Here is a 21863-nt window from a genome sequence, read left to right as displayed (position 1 = left end):
AACAGAGTAGAGGGGCAGAATCACCTCCCTTGACCTGCTGGCCACTCTTCTTTGGATGCAGCCCAGGATACGGTTGGCTTTCTGGGCTGGCAGTGCACCTTGCTGGCTCATGTTGAGCTTCTCATCCACCAGCACTCCCAAGTCCTTTTCCTCAGGGCTGCTCTCGATCCATTCTCCGTCCAGCCTGTACTTGTGCTTGGATTGCCCTGACCCACGTGCAGGACCTTGCACTTGGCCTTGCTGAACTTCATGAGGTCCTTACAGGCCCAGCTCTCCAGCCTGTCAAGGTCCCTCTGGATGACATCCCTTCCCTCCAGCATGTCCACAACACCACACAACTTGGTGTCATCTGCAAACTTGCTGAGGGTGCACTCAATCCCACTGTCCATATTGCTGACAAAGATGTTAAACGGCACCAACCCCGGAGGAATGCCACTTGTCACTGGTCTCTGCTTGGACATTGAGCCGTTGACAGCAATTCCCTGAGTGTGACCATCTAGCCAATTAATTTTAAAAAAGCAGCTCTTGGGATTTCTCATGTTTACAGGTTGTCTTGGTGGGAGAAAACCAAAATTTGATGGCATGGAATTTCAATGTTTCCATCTTTCAGTAGATGTTGTTCTTTAAAGCTTATTTTTCAAGATTTATATATGTTCTAGGGGAAGAAACCTCAAACAAACCAACAATCACAAACAAACAAAAAAAGGTTACAGTGTAACGTATCAGTGTTTTGCCTCATCCTTTTTTCTCTCAAATGCTGTTGTAAAAATGAACAACTTCCAAGATTGGCATGTATTGTATGAATTGTAATGAGTGTTCTGATTACATTAGTTTTAAAAGTAATAATTGCTTTGTTTGTTTTCTAATTTCAGGAGAATAACATGGGGAAGTTCTAGAACCTTGAGAATAACTCAGCACAGTAGTCTTGTATGCTGCGGGAACTAAGACTAATCTCAAGAATTCACTTAAAGAAAAGGAAGACCTAAAATCATGCCATCTGAAAAGGAGCAGGTGTTTTGTGATAAAAAGCAAATGAATTTGTTAAAACACAATGCTGCAAATAATTTTTCTACAGATACTTTGGAAAAAGCACTGGTGAACGATCCTTTAAGTATGATGACTCAACCAGCAATTTTATATGGTGATCTCGCGTATGAACTAAAGAATGTGAAAATTGATTTGCCCAAGGTGAACATTCCAAATGAAGTATTAATGAAACATGAAGTTGATAGATTTAGAAAACTCTTTCAGTGTAAACAGCAAACTGCAAGGAAGTCCTTAAGTCTAGAGAAAATAAACGGAAGCAGTCCCAATTGTTCAGAGGGAAGCCACTTGCAAAGTAAACCAGAAGTGCAATTTGAAAAAGGGTTGAAAACTACAGTGAAGATACTGAATTTCACTTGTACGAAGTGCAAAGATAACATTAGATACAGCCCAAATGATCTACAGAAACATTTTCAGCTGTTACACTATGGCGAGTTGCCTTCGTATCCTTGTGAAATGTGTAACTTCTCGGCTAATGACTTCCAGTCGTTCAAACAGCATAGACGCACCCATCGTAGCACTTTAGTAAAATGTGAGCTCTGTAATGATGAGCAGGTGTACACTTTGTTGGATTTGACAAAACACTTCACATCAAAGCATTGTGTAAATGGTCAGTTTCGATGTGAAAAATGTGGGTTTTCTACCCAGGATGTGGGCACATTTGTTCAGCATATTCACAGACATAATGAGATTCCATATTCATGTGAAAAATGCCATCACGTAAGTTTTACAAAAGAGGAGTTCCAGAAACATCATCTTGTTCATACCAGTATGTTTCCTTTTGGTTGTCAATACTGCAGTTACAGCACACCACGGAAAGATTATCTTTTGAAACACATCATAGCTTTGCACAGAGACCACTTATATGCAAAAGAAGAACTGGAAAAGGATAAATGTGAAGAAAGAATAGTGAAGACTCCAGCAGGACTGAAGCTTGTGTTAAGAAGGTGTAAAATGGGACCATCCAAAAAAGCATTCTGGAGACGGAAAAAAGTAAGCAGTGGAAGTGACAAAACTGGAGAAAAAAATGCACAAGTGCTAAGAAGTGTGAATAAGATTCAAACAAAAGCTGAGGAGCTGAACCAGTGTGTGAGAGATATGGAAGAAAATGAAGAGAAAGATCAAATTATCTATACAGAAAAGCATAACTTCACGGGTGGAACGCTCTCTGCTACTAATGCACAATACAATAAAGCAGATGATGAAACAAGTTATGGCCTGGGATTACTGAAAAATGCTGTTCATGGGCCAACAGTACTGACGGTGAAAAACAATAAAATATCTGTTCCACCAAATTACAGTGCTAAATTTATGGGATTTAAAATGGTAGATGGAAAACAACATATTGTTATAAAATTATTACCTACAAATAAGCAAAATTTACATTTGTTGGGTCAGAAAGTTGATCCTGTTAAAGATGGTTCTACAACTCCTTTGCTACAGACTGCTGATCCCTGTGGCTTGTCTTCAGGTGCTATACCGTATGTAACTGATCAGTCAACCTTAAAGAACAACTCTGTTCATCCATTAACCTCCTCTCTGTTTTCTTGTTCTGCTCCTCATTCAGGAAAAACGAAAGTAGAAAAACAAAATAACTGTTTATTGTATGGTAGCAGTGTTTCTCAAACTGTAGCACCTTCTAATGTAGCTGTAGGAAAAAGTTTGAATTATTTGCCAGTGAAGTTGGGCTCAGCTGTACCTCCATGTGATGAGGTGACAAAAGTTGGAACTCGAAGTAATATTTCGTGGGGAAGCTACAGTCCTCCAAGTCATCCTCAGGTGTTACCACCCCCTATTACAAATACGCTTCACTATGACTCTATGAACATGCCCTTCTTTTCGGAACTGAAAATGCAAAATGGTGGCCTGAGTAATAGTAATGGAACTAATAATCTCTATTATTCAACTTCAGTGGATTCTTCTAATGAAGGGTTGCTGTCTTTTCACAACTATTCAAAAGTGGACACTTCGGATAATCAATGTAGCATTTGGATGTCAACAGATGACAGATACAAAGAATTTATATCTAGCAAAACAGTTCCTTTTCAAAACAGTAGAAGTGAATCTGCGTCTTCATATTCAGAGTTGATGAAAGGCTTAAAACCAGAGAAAGTTGTATCAGCCCCATCAAATATTAATAAAACTTACATAAACACTAAGAATAACTCTGCGTCTTCTAAAAACCAATCTAAATGTGTTGACAGCGAGTGTTTTATGGAGGACCAGCATAATGGCCAGCAGTATTTGGATACTAACATACATCAAGACTTTGAGAACGTAGCTGAAAAATTCCAAGAAAATGCTTCTGATTGTGTTAACTCAGTCTTAATGCCTAAAATCACATCTGTTTTCTCATTGCAGAGTGAACAGGCAGCTAATTATTTATCACCTGAAATAAACCAGTTACTACAAGATGTGCTAAAAGCAAAAGCAACTACTCAGCAAGAATCTCACAGCAAGTCAAATAACTGTGTAAAGCTTCATTCTGACAAGCTGCTTTCTGATCATGAGACAGGGAATAAAGCCTTTACACATTTAAAAAGCTCGGCAGCTGCAAGTGGTTTTCAGAGGCCTCCTTCTCATTTAGACTTTCATTTATATAAGAGAGAGTTGAACACAAGATGTAGCACAAATGAAGGTACACATTGTGGGATTGTGGATTGTGGGAGAGAAAGACCAACACCCAGAACGTCATTTGATTCACAGGGAATAAATAAATTATCCAGAACTCCAGATGTTGGTACGTTGCTAAAAACACATACCGATGCAATCATAACACAGCAGTTAGTAAAAGATAAAATACTGTCTACAACCCAAAATCCTAGCAGCTTTTTGCCTGTTCTTCAGGAACAGAAGAAAACCCTTTTAGTTCAGTCCCCTCCATCAGGATTTTTTGTTCCTTTGCACCTTGCTAACCAGCCTGGACTACAGGTGGTTTCAGGAAAATCTCTTCCGTCAACCAGTTCATCAGATGGGCATGTGACTAAAGGCGTACCTGCATCTTTTGTTTTAAGTAAAGGACCTGGAATGATTTTGACTTTTAGCGGGGCAATTGGAACAGTTGCAAATGTCCCTAGTGATAGTTCTCAGGTTTTAGGGAGAGTTGCATCCAGAGAATATGGTAAAATAACCATACCAGTTTCAAAAATGGAGGGGAAAAATGACGGTTTCAGAAGTGTAAGAACTTCCTGCAATAGGAGAGCATGTAGCACAGCGAATGACTCATTGAATAGCATGCCATTCAAAGGACCTCTTGTAATTACAAACTCATCGGAGTCATCTGTGAAAGGAATTTCTTCTATGAAGATGTTATCAGAGCATGAGGATGCTGTCTTTGGTTCCTTGGAGTCAGTAAACCAACAGGAAATTAAACAGAAACAACGTGTTTATGCACTTTTGCCTGATGGACAGCAGGCAGTTTTTCTGAAATGTATGACACCAAACAAGCCTGTAGTTCATAAACATAGTGTTTTTCAGGATAATGCTCATTATCAAAATTGTCAACCAAAGAAAACTGGAGCCATGCAACAAAAGCTTTTGCTGAAAATTAAGACTACTTCAGATGCACTGGCTGATACCACTCAGTCAGTAAGCAACTCAGTGCCCTCACTACAGCTGGATAACCTGCAGTCCCTTACTCCTGCACTAGCACAGAAACAAACTAATCTTTCTTCTAATGATGCCTTAATCTTACCAGGTAGGTTAATGCCAGCAAATGCCTCTTTGGCAAGCTCTAATCCAGCCTGTTGTGTTCCTCCTGCAGAACCTGTTTATTCTACCAATTCTGCAGGGACACAGTTGCAAAAAGGTTCTATTGAGAGTACGCAAGTAATAACTGCTAACAGGAATAACTGTGGTGGTCAGAAGTCCACGTGGAGCACTCGGAACAGAACTGCAAAAGTAAAACCTCGTTTAAAACAAACTGGGTCTAAAAGTTCAGAAACTGTGGGTGTGCAAAGAAACAAGAATTTCAAACGGAAAAGTAAGGATAATTGCCCAGAACCTCCAAGAAAGAAAGTAATGTTGCACAGAAAGTGTAAGGAAAAGAATCAAGTGGAAGTTGATAGTGAATCAGGTGGCCCTTACAAACCAAGGGCATCAAAAGAAACTGTAAGGACTTTGAAATTACTTCCTTTTAATTCTAAACAGCTTGTAAAATGCCCTCGGAGAAATCAGCCAGTTGTTGTGCTTAACCATCCTGATGCAGATGTTCCAGAAGTTGTAAATGTAATGAAAACCATTGCTAAATTTAAGGGACATGTTCTTAAGGTTTCATTGTCAAAAAGAACTATCGAGGCGCTTCTGCAGCCAGCCTTCTGCAACCCTTTGGACGTAACTACTGATGATCTTTCTCAAAAGAGGCACAGGACAATAAAACCTATTAGCCCTGTAAAAGAAAGATTTGTCTTAAAATTGACACTGAAAAAGACTAGCAAAAACAATTATCAGATTGTGAAAACTACCTCTGATAATACTTTGAAAGCTAAGTTTAGCTGCTGGTTTTGTGGTAGAATATTTGACAATCAGGATAATTGGGTAGGACATGGACAGAGGCATCTGATGGAGGCTACTCGAGATTGGAATTCATTAATGTAGTGATGACCAGTGAAGAAAAGAAAATTTAAATATCATACGTTACAGTTTTATAAAAAGAGAATGAATTGAATTAGGATACCGAATTAATTTTGTTTTGTATTTCAGTATTGTAACTGAAGTTTAAAAATAATGCAAAGTGCTTGTGTTTTAAAAGGCAGATTCTCTATTGCCATCAAGCTTTGAGATACATCAAGGAGCTTTGTGGTTTAGATAACTTGTAACTAACTGCCAATACAATTCCATAAAAAAATATATTATTTTTTGTTACTGCTATCATGTCCTATATTTTTATTCTATAGAATGAATCTTCAGGGCTTTTGTTCTGTACATATTTTAAAAAAAAACAACCTAAACATGTAAATATTTTTATACTTTCCAGATATTTGGTATAATTCTTGCACAGAAATTACCCCCGCCCCCCGTTTTTCAGTTCTGTGCATGCACTACTAAAACCAATTTTTAAAATTTTTTCAACTACACACAGCTGTTATCCTGGGGTTTTTGTAATTTCACTTGTTAGCTTGTGGTTTTGTTTTTCAGGGATTGAACACTATTGTTAGCAAGTGCCTAAAAGATGTGAAGCAGTTTACATCATGTCAACTGTGTAACCATAGGTCCATATAGGGCCGTTTCCCCAGTAGTTTCATTTAAACAAAGCCATATGTGAATGCTTTAAGCTATATTGCTATGCACATGACACTTGTACTATTTCTGTGCAGTTTGTCTACTTTCTTAGTGAAGTATTTTTCATATAAATTAATAAAACATGTTACAATTGTGTTAATACGGTGAGACTAAGAATGGAATCATTTTAAAATATACAGTATATATATTCATAATGTATATGGTGTTTAAGAATGGTGAACATTCCTAATCTGTATTGACTCTGTCACTATTAAATTTGCTATAACTTGTGTTTACAGAATACGACTGTGAGCATTTATAGAAAGTATGTCTGTTTTGTTTTATACTCTGTCTGCCACAAACCACATAGGAAGGCCAGGATATGGTGAAGTGCAAAGCACCATTTCAGACCTGTAACCGCGTTATAATTTTATTTCATGTGGATGTAATTTGCCCCCATAATGACTGAACAGTATTTTCTACTATTGCTTATTCAGATGAACTGCTTTTTGGTACCAGGCGTTTGGCAAAACCAAGGCTTGGGTTACTCCTTCCTCATTTTACTGGCCAGTAGGGTACTATTCCTAGGAGCCTGCTTCCTTCCTATTTAAAGTTTTAGGGATAACGATGAAGGGAGAGTATGCTTCACATTTCTTAATGTTTATGTGAGGGTATGTAAACAAAATTCCTTACGTTTAGTGACTCAGAGTATACAAATGAAGGTCCTTATTATCCACAGTAATTTTTATGCTTAGAGGCTTTGTCCTCCAGATTCTTGATGAACCCAGAGGCTAGATCCAGTGTTCAGTGGGAGTGCCCTTACTATATGGCACCTTTTGCCCAAGTACTGGAATATTACATCTTGGGTGTGTAAGTCAGCTTCCCAAAGTATTGACGGAAAAACTGTCAAAATGGAATACTGGACTTAGAGGGGATTGGGACATTTAGATCTCGAAGGTTTTAGACTGTGTGCAAGCCCAGGGGTAGTTCTCTGTGACTGTTTCCGTAAGGTGAAAGTGAAGATTGACTTGTTACCAATGAAACAATTGGAGATATTTGAAGGATGTCGTCAGTAACAGAATTTGACTTACGTTTAAAAAAGTATTATAATGAAAATGATTTAAAAATAATTACTTCAGTAGCTAGATACGTTTTTCTTTCTTGATGTGTCTGTTGGCAGGAAGATGCACACTAGCCTTGTATCTGAAGAGTTATGTGTGGGAGTCGACTGAAGTACCTGAGGCAGTCAAGGCAGCGTAGTTTGGGTGAATTAATATACAGATGATGCGTGTTCTGTATCAAAATTGGATCATTTTGTGCTGCACAGTGGGCTTGAGCTTTGATATTTATTTGGCTAGGAACTTTGAAGACTAGTATAGTGGTGAGGAAGTGTGTTGGAAAGAAAGAGCATTAGGAAAGGACGAAAATGCGTTATGCATTTTTGACTGGAAAGATCTATTGGCTGCCTTAGCTTGCTCTCCTATAAACCCTGAAGTTGAACCCTAAATTCTGGACATTGCCATTGCTGCCTTTGGCAGCAGTATCTGTGAAGTTTGTTGCTAAAACCTACTCAGTGCAACTTCACCAAGGATGACCAATTTTTGTTAACAGTTACTTAGCATTGAGGTGGAAATGCTGCTATAGAGTTAGGGAGTTTTTCTCTGTATTGATGAATCATGAGAATGACAACTGTCACTGAATTTTTTTTTCCCCTCCACCTTGTTTTCTTAGGAATTGGGTAACCTTAAACAATACTGTGAAAAAGAATATTGTAAACCTAGGAAATGTTGAAATAAGGTTGCTTTATACAATCTTAATTCATTGTCATGTGTCACTTTATCCATGGACATCCATCTCATTAAGTGCAGAATTGCTCCCTTTTGAGCAGTGATTTAGGATTTTGTTTTCCCACCCTTAATTATGTCCTAGTATTATTTAGCACACATTGTTCAAGTACTGTTCTGAACATATAATTCTTTTTTTTTTTTTTCTCAAGAGCTTTTCCATAATGCTTTGTTTGAGGTCTTAGGAATTTGGCACTTCTGCAGATGAGATTTCAAAGAATCTCAAGTGAGACTTCAGTGACATTAAGATCACAACTGATGGTCATCAGAAGAAAGTTTGGCTTAAGCAGTCTGACCAGCATCACAGTAGAAGGTGCAGAGACTATACAGTTCTTCAATGAAATGTTCAACTGCTTTAACAATACGAGGCTACTTCTTTACTGGCTGACTCCTGCAATGTTTGCGCATTTCTCACCATCTTCAGTGAATGGGAAAGGTATTTTACAATCCTACAAACCACAGTCTTTCATTACACAGCTATGATTTATCCCTGAAGTATCGTGTGAACCAACTGAAATATATAAATCCACGTGGAAAGATATAGTCAACGATCATATATTTAATGCTTGTATTGTAATGGATATATCTGATGCAACAAATTAAGGATGCACAGGTAACCTGATTTTAAGAGTGTCTTGATTTTAAGTGCGTCTTGATTTTAAGTGCTTGACTTTGCAACCATAAGATTTTAAGATAGCTTGTAACATTGCACATATAGCAAGATAAGAAAATCTTAACTTGGTTGTAGTGTTTTGGGACACACAAAAATAGGTGCAAGTGCAGGGTCAACAAGTGTTTGGTTATTCATGTGTTCATGTAAAGTGGCCTTAAAGGGGCCTAAAATCTAGGCCCATTGTATATTCTTTGCAAGATGAATATTCATCAGTAAGTCATGGTTTCTCTTCCTCAGTAATTCCAATGTTTTAACAAAAAAACTTGTGTACAGTATTTGTTCCAGGGCTCTTGTCATGTGAGACCTATTTTTTTTTTTTACAACAGTTCCTAAGAATCTGCCTGCTGCTGGTGGTTTAGATCGAAGGAGGAATGTAGTGTTGTAACTTGCATGTCTGAACACTTGGATTTTTGAGAATGCAAAGTTTTACTCCTTTTATGGAACAACATTGTCAGGAATGATAATGCAGTACTCATTGTACTCTCCTTTCTGTATCAGGTAGGCAGACAACGCTTCTGCTCCTTTGTATGTTAATAAATACAATACTTTGTCCTGAGTTCTCAGACAAAAAAAATTACCTCATTTTAAAGCCAGTGTTTTAGTTCTAATTTTAGGTCTTTCTTTGTTTTTTTTCCTTGCTGTTCAGTTAATGACAATTATATGCTATTTTATATCTTTGCAAAATGCAAAATTAGCATTCAGGATGGAGCGTACTATATAGAAAATCCTGACGCTATTCATTCAGCAGCCAATACAGAATCTAGGAAATGGTAACTTGGTGCAGTCCTATGCCTGCAAGTTGCTCAAAACTTTCTCTTCTCCAGTTAAAATTGTTTTTTCAAATATGTCTACACCACAGTCTGCCCAAACTCTAAAATATGTAGCTTGGATACGGAAAGCAGAGTAACTAGTCTGCTTCCTTTCTTCCTATATGAAACTATGAGTATACTAAAGTAGGTGATCACATACTGGTGTGTTGGTTTATTTTTTATTTTTTTTTTCTCTTCCTATGGAGCTTTATTTTGTGCCTAGGATGTTCTCATTTCAGGGTGGATGGATTATTTCATGGAAGGTGGTACCTATCAAACCACTGCCTCATTTTGTTGTCAAAACTGTAAGGTACTCCTGTAATGATGTAGAACATGGCTAAAAAGAAAAGAAGGGTTTGAGGATGAAAGTAGTTAAGTGTTTATCTAGAGCGTATTAGCCACAAAGTTCTTTGTAAGTTCTATGTAGTGCTGAGTGCTTAGAGCTGAGGGGCAGGAGCAGCTGTGCTTTCAGTATGGAAAGGGCTCAGTATTGCTAATTACCTTAAAAAAACCTGGTACTTAGTCTTTCATATAGAACTCTATAGGTACACTGGAGTTTCACTTTTCATGCCTTCCCCCCCCCCCCCCAGTTCTAGAATGATTGTGATACAGCACATTTAACTCAGAAAGCAATGTTTGAAGAACCTAGACACTTTTGCAAGGAGCAACAGTTTTGTTAAGAACAACGTTTAAGTACTATGTGGTACATGAGTGAATAAGGCAAGGACTCTACACGAATGGAAAGAAAGCTAAATATTGAGTGGCTGCTTTTCCACAGAATATTTTCTGTTTTAAGTATTGCTTGAAATAGTAACCTTCTAAAGTGATGTTTCATGTAACTAAATACTATCAAGAACACACATATAGAAGGAGTAAATTAAGCTTGCAGATACTAGTAACTTTCATTAATTTTGAGGCCTTGACTGGGCAGTCCTAATGTTCTAAACGTTACACTAGTACTAAGCATAGTATCTTTATAACACTAATTAATACCAACTGAACAATACACTAAATACAGCATTGGTGTAATACTGTGGACAGTCTGTCATAGGCAGGCTTGTGTAAAGCCTGTATACATTGTTTCTTACTTGCCAGTGCCTCATTTGCTTCACATCTGGGGTAAGTATTATCTGTGTTGCAGATATATATACACATAACATATGCATTAAAACATCAACGATAGTTAATTGCTGCTTTCTTGCTGAAAGGATGCTAAGAAGTGTGATCCAGCAATGCCTCCATACACTCTTGACTTTACAGTACTTTTAATTTTATTTGCACATTTGAAAATACAAAAATATTAATGAAAGAGTAAAGTTGAGGAAAAGGACAATGCATATCTATTAATCTAAAACATTCAGACAGCTTTATTGCCATTAATCACGTAAATAACAGTCCTATTTTCAGCTTTTACACAGCAGTACATTAGGTCAAGTTGCTCAAACTTCTGGAGCTGTGCACTTTACAAAGAAATTGCTGAAAGCAGTGACCTGTGGTAAATGTGAAAAATGGAAAAAGTAGATCACTGTGGGTGTTCTCATTTTTAAAGTGAAAATGTCCTACAGGAAATCTATCTTTAAATAGCAGTCAAAGGACCAGGCTATGGTAGCAGTTGTTCTTCACGTGACTCTAAATACCCATGTTGTCACAGATGGAAATCACAGATGAGAGTGTATATGCTTTGGTTTCTTCTGTTAAATTGAGTGCTTTTCTGATAAAAGTGACATGGGGTTGAACTTCATGAACCACATCTCTTACTATTCAGTGGGTGCTCTTAAAAGTGTTTTCCATCATTTTGGATTTTCTTCTTTTAATACCTGATCCACGGGTTTTGAGATGTTGAAAGAAATTATTAAACAAGTCTTCATTTTAGCAGTTCAGTTTGATTAAGAAACTCTTACAATGTGTTTCAGTTTTGTCGAGTCTTTTGTGTTGTTTTGGCTGTCAATTAGAACCAGGGAGGTACGCTGATGATTCTCTACTATTTCAGCAACACTGTCAAAGCGCTGGATAGAGGAAGAAAAATAATTAATTAGTACTGGCTTCCTTTAATGCTCTAATATTGACAGTAATCACTGCATCATCTTTTTCTCTTTGCTTCTCCCATCATTGAAGAGCGTGGAGCTATGATTGTTACCAAGCAAGATGCTCTGCTTTTTAGTAAGCCTGATCCTGCTCTTAGTCTTGATTCTAGTCATAAATAGATTAAGTTTGGACAACGGAAGATACTACGGCCACTAACTGTCTCATCTCATGCTCCTTTCCATTTGTGATTGCCACCTGTACAAACTGAACCATAGAAGTTTTTACATGGCATATTAAACTGGCACTGCTTTCAGTTTACCTTAATGTATACCAGGCTGCAGACTGGCAGTTTGGAAGCTGCATCATTTGCAGTTCAGCCACCTCAGAGGGAGAGAGATCTCCAGAGGTAATACGGTACAGACAGTCATCAATGAGAACTGGTTTAATTATGCAGTTTTAATGTTTGTCACTGTAAATTAATATCCAGAATCTGCTAGGTCTGTTGCTTTTCCTTGTGGTTTTTGGCCAAATATAGATTTGGCGTTACCTTTATTTTTCTCCTGAGGTCACTTTTGACCCTTTGTTGAAGATCAGAGTAGCTCCAGGCTGTTATTTATTCTGTAACCTCCAAACCATTGCCTGAGAGGCAGATACTTAGGCTAAAACAAAACTACTTTCACATCCTTGTAAAGCCTACTCTGTGCAGCGGTAACAAACAGTTTTCATTGGTATTTGGGTTCAAGTTTCTGTTTTGCTGTTAGAGTAGTTATCTGTGTAGTATAATAGCCAACTAGTGACGTTTGCACTCTAGAACTAGAGTTTAACATTTTCTTTATGTGAAAATAGGATTAGAAGTACCATCCTGTCATTGTCATTTTTGATAGAGGTTGGGTTGTTGTTGTTTTGGTTTTTTTTGTTTGTTATTTTTTGAGGGTGGCTGTTCTTCCTTTATGATATTCCAGAAACTTAACTAGAGAGTCTTAGGTAGAAGGTGAACAGAGGGCTATGAACAGCTAGAGAATTTATTTAGCAGCTGCAGCTCAGATCTTGTTAACTTTTCAAAACAGTTCTATGAGTGTGTTTTAAAATTTTATCTATAGTTTTAATTACTCACAGTACGCAGGAGCTGATGTTACACCGGTTTCTCTACCTTGATAGATCAGTCATTTAGGGTATACTTTTATCTTGATACATGAAGAATCCTTTAGGTCGTAGTGCAATATATCTTAATCATTGCTTATTAAAGGTATACAACTGAAAGCTGTTAGGAAAAAAGCCTCCACATCATCTCACCTCTTCACCACTTTTTTCTCTGCCTAGTGCGTATTGTCCTGTTGATTCAATAAATCGTATAGGAATGTTGTATACTCTTCTGTTGTAAAACACCACCAGTGTGTATGGTTGCCGTGAATCCTGTCCAGAACTCTTTCTTATTAGAAAAGATCCATCCTAAAGAGAGAAAAGTAATAAGCGTATTCAGCTTATTTTTTTCCATCAACTTTGTTTTTAGCTTCATATTTTAATCTATGTTAGCATTAAACTTTTTTCTCCCATTAGAAGAACTGTACAGCAGGAGATGAGAAGTAGCATGCATTCTTGCTGTCTAACCGTAGCTTACAGAAGTGTCATTTAGGAGTCATCTGTGCTGCTGCCTGTTCCCTCTCAACCAGAGAAAGAAAGAAGAAATAACACAAAGTGACAGCAGTCTGTTGGGGTCCACAGATTATTAGGAAATGAAGTTACTGTCAGTGGCAATAAGTAGGTAAGAAAGCAGTGAGAGAAGATATTGTTTCTTCAGAGCTATAAAAAGCACTCTGACAAAGATGAGCACCTACAACTACTGACACTAGCCCAGTGCTCACTAGCTAGCAATAGCTCACAGTGGTGAAAACCCCAGTGGCTTTGCCCCTTTCTCCTGCTTTGTGGAGACAGGCAAGAGTGGAAGTGTACCTGATGCTGAGTATGCAACTCTATATGTTACTGTTCCCTTCTGTGACACTAGCTTTTGCACAAAGAATAGTTGAGAGAACTCAAATTCTCCAAGTACCTAAATGCATAGTGTTGCTATTTCGAAATGCGTAGCAGCATCAGCCTTTCCAAATAGTAGTTGTTTTTACATAAGCCATTGTACAGTGGTGGAGATCATTTAAAAGTCACAGGGCTTTCCCTTCTATTTAATGGATGCACGTGAGCTATCACATCTTCCTCAGCTCTCTAGTTTGTAATAGCTTTCTCTGCAGTGCACCAGTCTGAGTTACACTAATGCAACTTTGTCTTGGAATGAAAATAGTTTCACCACAGTAATTTCATGTTTGACAGTATTTGCATGGCAAAGTATTCTGACCCATTCAGAATATAACTGACGTTCTTAGAACAAAATTTTGATTGTTCAAAAAAACCCACCCTGTTTTTTTATTTGAAGTTTTTTCATGAAATAGACATCCTTTAAAAGTGATTTACCTTGTTTGATTGGTACAATGCATCTTCTGCTGTTTTCCTATCACAGGTAGCAGCATACCATGCTTTACTATGAACACCAGCATCCTAGAAAAAGAGAAACAAAGTTTCACCTGTAAAATAATAATAACAATAACAATAATAATAAAGAATATGGCCTGTAGGTGAGTTACTACTAAATAATGACAGCTGTGAAGAACTCAAATGCAGAACACTTTAGAAAACACAGAATTTAGAAAATTCTTTGCCAGGAACTCACTGTTATTGTTGGATAGAGGTAGGACAAATTAAAACTAGTGTGTCAAAACAGTGGTAACTGATGTGTGATATAAAGCTGATACATGACAGAAGAGAGAAAGATACCCTGAGGGAAGTAGTCAGGTTCAACTGGAGGATAGTTTGGTATTTTTAAAGCAGGAAGCTATTCTTTTAGAGACTTTAGAGAGGGTATCCAGGAAACACTGAGAAATAAATTGACCAGTAACAATTTAAATGCTGCTCAGCTGTGAGCTAGCCAGTGAAATGTCCAGATTTGGTCGGCATCTAAGCTTTGAGAAGGAAGTTTCCCATATACTCAATGCTATTTGTGAACGTGATCATGATTGCCTCTATCTAGATAACATGGAGATTGGATAACTGCATCTTTTGCTCTTTTTGTTTTTACTAAATAAGGACAAATGGATGGGGTCCTACAAAACAGAGGAATAATTAATGTCTTTCCACTACTAATACAGCGGTTCAGCCCCCAGTGCTTTCACCTGAGACATGAGATACAGATTCAGTTCTGGTTCTCTGTTGGATTGAGTCTGAATATATCCTTACATTTGAAACAATGCTCTTATCTAAAAGGCATAAAACCATGTTTACTGTGGAGAAGGATTACATCTCTGACAGAATACAAGAGCAGCTTATATTTTATAATGTATCTCTCAGGTGCCTCATTTCTGTATTTTAACCCCTGTGAACACCTCACCAAGATCATTCTTCTTCTCTCCATTCTGTTAAACGCTTGGCAGTGTTCTGTACAGTAAATTAACTTAACCTGTTCTTTTAGTGGAAAACATGGGACAAAGGACTTAATGGATGGAGGCATAAGTGCAGACTTGAAGATACAAGATAGAAAAATTGGCAACTTAAAGCTAGGTGGATTGTGTTTTAGAAGATAAAAGCTCTCGTAGCGAGGGAAGTGCAAAGATAGAAAGATATGAGGCGGCGATGGCAGTTGGGAGTGGGTGGTACAAGATTGTAATTTAAGTTAGAGAAGTGGCAGAAAACTGGGTAGTAAAATGATGCTGGATTAAGTGTATATTTAAAAACAGGAGTGAAGTTTAAGGGAAAGGTATGGAGAATTTTAGAGAAGTATGAAAAGAAATGGTACTCAAGGGAAGGACAGGATGAAGGATTAGAAGCAACATGAGACCTATGCATTATCAGACCTCAATAGCTAGAAGATTAACTAGCAGGTTATAAAACCAGCAATCATGAAAAGTGAGCTCTTGCTGAGGAGGTTGATGCAAAAGGCCCACCGATTACTACCCTCAGGCCCACCGATTACTACCCTCTTCTTATTTTCCAAGTTGGTATGGATGACATTAGGAAAAGAAACATCCGGACTATTAAGAAGGATCTCAGGGTTTTGGGAAGAATGTTGAAGGGATCGGGGGCCCAAGTAATATTCTCTTCTATCATACCGACTCTGGGACATGACACGGGATGGAAAACAAAGATCGAGGATTTAAGTAATTGGCTACAAAAGTGGTGTGAGGAAAACAACCTAGGCTTCTTTAACCACGGGCTGACCTTAATGCCAGATCTTCTATCTAGGGATGGGGCGGGTTTGTCTCCACGGGGGAAAAGGCTGCTTGCTACAGAACTAGCTGGGATCATCAACAGGGCTTTAAACTAGATGTGAAGGGGGTGGGGGGTATTGTCAGACTTAGAGGATTAACAGCCGAGGACGACCCTCCATTGTCTGATGAAAGGAGTGTAGGCAGGTGCCTTTGGCCTGCTGCCTCAGTGATAGTAGGGGGTGATATGTGTAGTCAGGAGCAACACACAAGTTGCCTAGAGGTAAAAGAAAATCCCAAAAATAACAGCTCGGGTAATAAAACTTCCCACCCCTAGGGGTGCAGTGGGGTCAAAAGCCCAACTTACGTGCTTCTATACGAACGCATGCAGTATGGGCAATAAACAAGAGGAAGTGGAAGCTCTTGTTATCTGTGGAAGCTATGACATAGTTGCCATCACTGAAACATGGTGGGATGACTTGTGTAACTGGAGCGCTACCATGGATGGCTACAAGCTCTTCAGGAGGGATAGGAGAGGTAGAAGGGGTGGTGGGGTTGCCCTGTATGTAAGGGAAGGGCTAAACTGTTTAGAGTTAAATGTTGGGGATGACTTGGTAGAATGTCTGTGGGTGAAAATCAAAGGGGGGCCTATGAAGGCGGATATTGTAGTGGGAATCTGCTACAGGCCACCCTATCAGGACAGTGAGACTGATGAGCTATTTCTTTAAACAACTGGGGGAAGTCTCGCGCTCACTAGCCCTTGTCCTTATGGGTGACTTTAACCTACCTGATGTCTGTTGGAAGTATAACATGGCAGTCAGGAAACAGTCTAGGCAGTTCCTGCAGAGTGTGGAGGACAACTTCCTATCACAACTGGTCAGTGAACCGACTATAGAAGGTGCTCCCCTAGACTTGCTGTTTGTGAACAGAGAAGGTCTTGTGGGAGATGTGAAGGTTGGAGGACGCCTGGGGCATAGTGACCACGAGATAATAGAATTCTCAATTCTAGGGGAAGTCAGGAGGGGGAACACTAAAACGGCCAAGCTGGACTTTGGGAGAGCTGACTTTGGGCTGTTTAGAAGTCTGGTTAACAAAGTCCAATGGGAGACAGCTCTCAAGGGTAAGGGGGCACAGGAGGGATGGTTACTATTCAAAAAGGAAATTCTGGAGGCACAGGAGCGAGCTGTCCCTGTGTGCCGGAAGTCAAGCCACCGGGGTAGAAAACCAGCTTGGATGACAAAGGAGATTTGGGAACATCTCAAAAGAAAAAGGCATATCTGTAAGTCTTGGAAGAATGGGCAGGCATCCAGGAATCAATACAGGGAGGAAGTTAGGACATGTAGGGAGATAATCGGGGGGGCAAAAGCCCAATTGGAACTTAGACTAGCCAGCTCCGTAAGGGACAACAAAAAGTCTTTCTATAAATATATTAATATAACAAAAGGAGGGCTAAAGATCACTTCCAGCCCCTACTGGACTCAGGGGGTACGTTAGTCACTAGGGATGAGGACAAGGCTGAGGTCCTTAATGCCTTCTTTGCCTCAGTCTTTAATAATAAGGTCAGTAGTTCCCAGGTGAGCTGGCCTTCGGTGTCTGAGTGCGGGGAGGGAGAGCAAATTGAAGCTCCTGTGATCCAAGAGGAACGGGTCAAGGATCTGCTCCTTCGGCTGGATGCCCACAAGTCTATGGGGCCTGATGGTATCCACCCGAGAGTCCTGAGAGAGCTGGCGGATGTCATTGCCAAACCCCTGTCCATTATCTTTGGGCAGTCTTGGCTCACTGGGGAAGTTCCGCTGGACTGGAGGCTGGCGGACGTTACCCCCATTTACAAAAAAGGGCGGAAGGAGGATCTGGGGAACTACAGGCCTGTCAGCTTGACCTCGGTGACGGGCAAAGTCATGGAACAGGTTATCTTGAGTGCTATTAATGAGCACATACAGGTTAAGCAGGTGATCAGGCCCAGTCAACATGGGTTTATGAAAGGCAGGTCTTGCCAATCAAACCGGATCACCTTCTATGACAGGGTGACCCGCCTGGTTGACGAGGGAAGGGCTGTGGATGTAGTTTTCCTTGACCTCAGTAAAGCCTTTGATACAGTTTCTCATAGTGTTCTGGTGGAGAAACTGATAACTGCTGGCCTGGATAGGCACACCCACCTTTGGGTTAAAAACTGGCTGGACAGCCGGGCCCAAAGAGTGGTGGTAAATGGGGCTAAATCCAGCTGGAGGCCGGTCACCAGTGGGGTTCCCCAGGGCTCAGTGCTGGGTCCAGTTCTGTTTAACATCTTTATCAATGACCTGGATGAGGGGATTGAATGTACCCTCAGTAAATTTGCGGACGACACCAAGCTGGGAGGCTGTGTCGATCTGCTTGAGGGTAGGGAGGCCCGTCAGAGGGATTGGAACAGACTGGATCGTTGGGCCGAGGCCAATGGCATGAGCTTTAATAAGGCCAAGTGCAGAGTCCTTCACTTGGGGTATAAAAACCCCAAGCATCGCTATAGGCTCGGGGAAGAGTGGCTGGAGAGCTGCCTGGTGGAGAAGGACCTGGGGGTCTTGGTTGACTACCGGCTTGATATGAGCCAGCAGTGTGCCCAGGTGGCCAAAAAGGCCAATGGGATACTGGCGTGTATCAAGAATAGTGTGACCAGCAGGAATAGGGAAGTGATCCTGCCCCTGTACTCGGCACTGGTGAGGCCACACCTGGAATATTGTGTCCAGTTTTGGGCCCCTCGCTTTAAGAGAGATATTGAGCTCCTGGAGCGAGTCCAAAGAAGGGCGACTAAACTGGTCAAGGGGCTGGAAAATAAAACTTATGAGGAGCGGCTGAGGGAGTTGGGGCTGTTTAGCCTGGAGAAGAGGAGGCTGAGGGGACACCTGATTACAGCCTACAAATACTTGAGAAAAGATGGTGGGAAGGTGGGGGAAGGGCTCTTTACATTAGTGTTGGGTGATAGAACAAGAGGAAATGGGCATAAGCTTAGTCAGGGGAGATTCAGGTTGGATGTTAGGAAGTATTTCTTCTCTGAAAGGGTTGTCAGCCACTGGAATAGGCTGCCCAGGGAGGTGGTTGAGTCCCCCATCCCTGGATGTGTTTAAGAATAGGGTGGATGATCTACTTGGGGATATGGTTTAATGGGGATTGGGATGGTTGGACTCGATGATCTCTAAGGTCTTTTCCAACCTAGAAATCTATGAATCTATGAAAAGCTAACTCAAGTCAGTGGAGATGCTATAGAAATAGAGCTGAGAGTATTTCCTAATGAATACTTCTGGTATTAACCTTCCTGGTAATTGGAACAGTTTTTCTCCAACTTTATAGTAACAAGCTTAATGATAAAATTCATTTTCACACAAGCTTTGTCACCTCTGTACAAAACAGATTAAAGATGAAGTTGCACATTGTGGCTGAGCTGGTCTAGCTGGCTTATCACTGCCAAAAAAGGAATGTCTTGGCTTCTCCCTTGTGCTCATTTCATTGCTCATCTGATCCCACAGTGAGATAGTTCACTTCAGCAATCTCACAGAAAAAAAAATAGTTACCTTTTCTGTTTTGTCTTGTTTTGTGTTTGACTGTAAGGTTGGTTTTCTGTTAGTTTAATGAGTTGGCTCACTGCAGGATCAGAGGAACTCCACAGAAGCCTGCAGCTGGGAGGGGAGTTGATAGAGAGGAGAGCAAAGCCTTCATTTTGGGGGCAATGCACTAAATTCTTAAATTGGCTCAAGCCATAACATATTTACCTCCAAAGTTCTTCCATGTATTTCTCCAGTCGCACTATTAGTTGGAAAAAGACGGGATGAGAGGAATTGCAAGTATGCAAGGTACTCAGCCGCTTAGAGAATGAGTCCAGTAAACCCATCTTTGTTCGATAGAACAAGGAATCAACTGACCTCAGACCTTTCTTCTGGCACTAACTGTGACCTATAATCTGGAAGCATAGAGCTACTGCCAAAGTTCGGATGGGAACCAAAGAAATAATGAACTTTATGGGCGTGAATCATGTCTGTTAACACCTGTATTGTGCGGGATGCTGCAGCAAATGATACCATTGTACGTAACTGGTGGAAAAATAACACTAGCTAACAGTTAATGTTTGTGGGTTTTTTTTTAAAAAAAAAAACCCAAACCACCAAAATTGATGTTCTATTAAGCTCTGGTTTTGCCCATGGCTGTTACATAAAAGCTGCAAATGTAATTGCTACAAGCTGTTTATTTAGTGTCTGCTGGATTGTTTATTTGAAAATAATTTTTATAATAAATATCTAGCATGACATACTGTTAGAATTTTTCCAGAACTTCAAGTCCTTTGTGTTCTTCACTGTTGTGTTATCTTTGTCATGTCAGGCTTTAGAACATTTAGTGTTATTGGCTTTGCATAATAGAGCCTTTGTTTTGCCCTCAACAGAACTATTTTTACCTTGTTTGTGACTACTAGGCTAGTAAGAATAGCTTCCTGCATTTTGTAGTCTGCCTTCATCCAAAATGAGAGTAAGGAGAATAGCACTGAAGTGAAAATAACTTTGCGTTTGCTTAGATTATTCAAAGCTTAACATCGCAATGAAACACAGAAAAAAGAATTGGTTGTAAAACCGACAGCATTAACTGTAATGAGAAGAGGTCCGTTTAAAGGAATAGAAAGGAGTAGGACTTGGGAGAGACTAAAACATGTAGGGGGAGACATCACAACATCCTCTGAGAGTGGTAGCAGTGACTTTCTTCTTCGTTCTTAAAACTTTACTGACACCCCAAACCGCAATAAATAGGGCAATGTTCATAAAAGTGATTCTACCCTATACATCCTGTGTTGGGTCAGTTGGCAGAGCATCCCTGTTTCCTCCTACAAATTCTGGGACTTCTTAGCACATCACATCAGTGCAGGCTAATGTTAATAGCTGCAGATGGCTCCATTCTGTGAGCTTGGGGCACGTAATTTTATTTCAGGACACAGTATGTACAGGTATAAGTTAGAAAAAAGTAGGCAATTATAAATTCTTTATAGCCATCTATATCAAAGACTAGACCCAAGTACATCACCAAGATTTCCTTGTTTCAAATGCTGTTGAAGTATTATGAACTCGGGAGTCAGGAAGACCTGAAACTAAGAAGCTTTTTCAAGTTTTGTTTAAAGTGACTGGCAGAGTGCCAAGGTTTGGTATAATTGGTATAATGCTATTTAGATATTTTTCTACAGTTTGTTAAAGCTCTTCTATGCTGTATGTTCTAAGCTTTTTTTTTTTTTTTATGAAAGCTAACATTCAGATTATTTGTGCTAAGAAAATCTTCACTGCAAAAAGGGGACATGGATGCCCTCCACAAAAGGAGTATGATTTTTATTTAGAAAGGGGGTAGGGGCAGAAATACTACTTTATGGTAAAGGATAAGAAGATTTCTGTAATGTGAATTTAGCTAATGTTTTACCTGGTCTGCAGTACTTGAAATAGATGAAATGCTGCTGTGAGGGGAAGTACCCAGAGAACGGTTTGCAGCTTCTGGCACTTCTAGAAAGAAGAAAGAATAACATGTATAAGTTTTCAAAGTATGTTTGTTATGCTGTAAGAAATTGATTTGTTACAAGGACTTTGAAAGATCTGGAAATGCTTGACCTTTGGTATTACTCAGGAAAGCTATCTACTGCAAATGGATGAGCCCTATATAAATGCCTGGGACGGTTGCCTGCTCAAAAGAGAAGCCTTGCTTAGAAAGACAGAAGCAGTTCCGTTAACAATTTGGTTAATAGCCAAAGCTAGATTTAAAATGCAAGAAAAAGACCCTACCACCACCTATGTGAATCAATGTAGCAACAGATAAAGAAAATGCAGGAACACGATGCAAAAAGCACTCAGTCCAGTGTGAGCAGCAGTCATACGGGTGAGGGAGTTGGGAAGACAAATGTAACTCAGATCGTTTTTCACTAATTAGTCCAACTGAAATGTTTGCATATGTTTGCAAGAAGCTAAATAGAGAAGCAGGATTAGTAGGAAAGATTATGAAACTTAATTACAAT

The 21863-nt window shown here is 39.6% G+C and overlaps 2 protein-coding genes across 2 annotated transcripts in view; one reads left to right on the top strand and one right to left on the bottom strand.

Annotated features, from left to right (window-relative positions):
• The first annotated feature begins 890 nt into the window (after positions 1 to 890).
• ZNF518A (zinc finger protein 518A) lies at positions 891 to 5913 on the top strand. The gene has a single exon (XM_009983133.2). The coding sequence runs from the start codon at positions 991 to 993 to the stop codon at positions 5638 to 5640; it is 4650 nt and encodes a 1549-aa protein (XP_009981435.2). The 5' UTR covers positions 891 to 990; the 3' UTR covers positions 5641 to 5913.
• A 5371-nt stretch (positions 5914 to 11284) lies between these two features.
• BLNK (B cell linker) overlaps positions 11285 to 21863 on the bottom strand; it is a 109456-nt gene continuing 98877 nt past the window's right edge. Inside the window, exons 22-25 of the mRNA XM_086616423.1 lie at positions 21278 to 21357; positions 14076 to 14159; positions 12909 to 13064; positions 11285 to 11596 (exon numbers count right to left, since the gene is read on the bottom strand). Coding sequence (XP_086472549.1) covers positions 11477 to 11596; positions 12909 to 13064; positions 14076 to 14159; positions 21278 to 21357 — 440 coding nt within the window. The 3' untranslated portion in view covers positions 11285 to 11476. The remainder of the gene's footprint in view (positions 11597 to 12908; positions 13065 to 14075; positions 14160 to 21277; positions 21358 to 21863) is intronic.

This window comes from Tauraco erythrolophus, chromosome 9 (genome assembly GCF_009769465.1).
Source record: "Tauraco erythrolophus isolate bTauEry1 chromosome 9, bTauEry1.pri, whole genome shotgun sequence".
Lineage (NCBI taxonomy): Eukaryota > Metazoa > Chordata > Aves > Musophagiformes > Musophagidae > Tauraco > Tauraco erythrolophus.
The sequence above is the reverse complement of the archived record's forward strand: the minus strand, read 5'-3'. Positions and strand labels throughout refer to the sequence as shown.

What these genes read in the sequence shown, in the direction of transcription:
- ZNF518A (XM_009983133.2), top strand. Translation starts at nt 991, where the DNA reads ATGCCATCTGAAAAGGAGCAGGTGTTTTGTGATAAAAAGCAAATGAAT.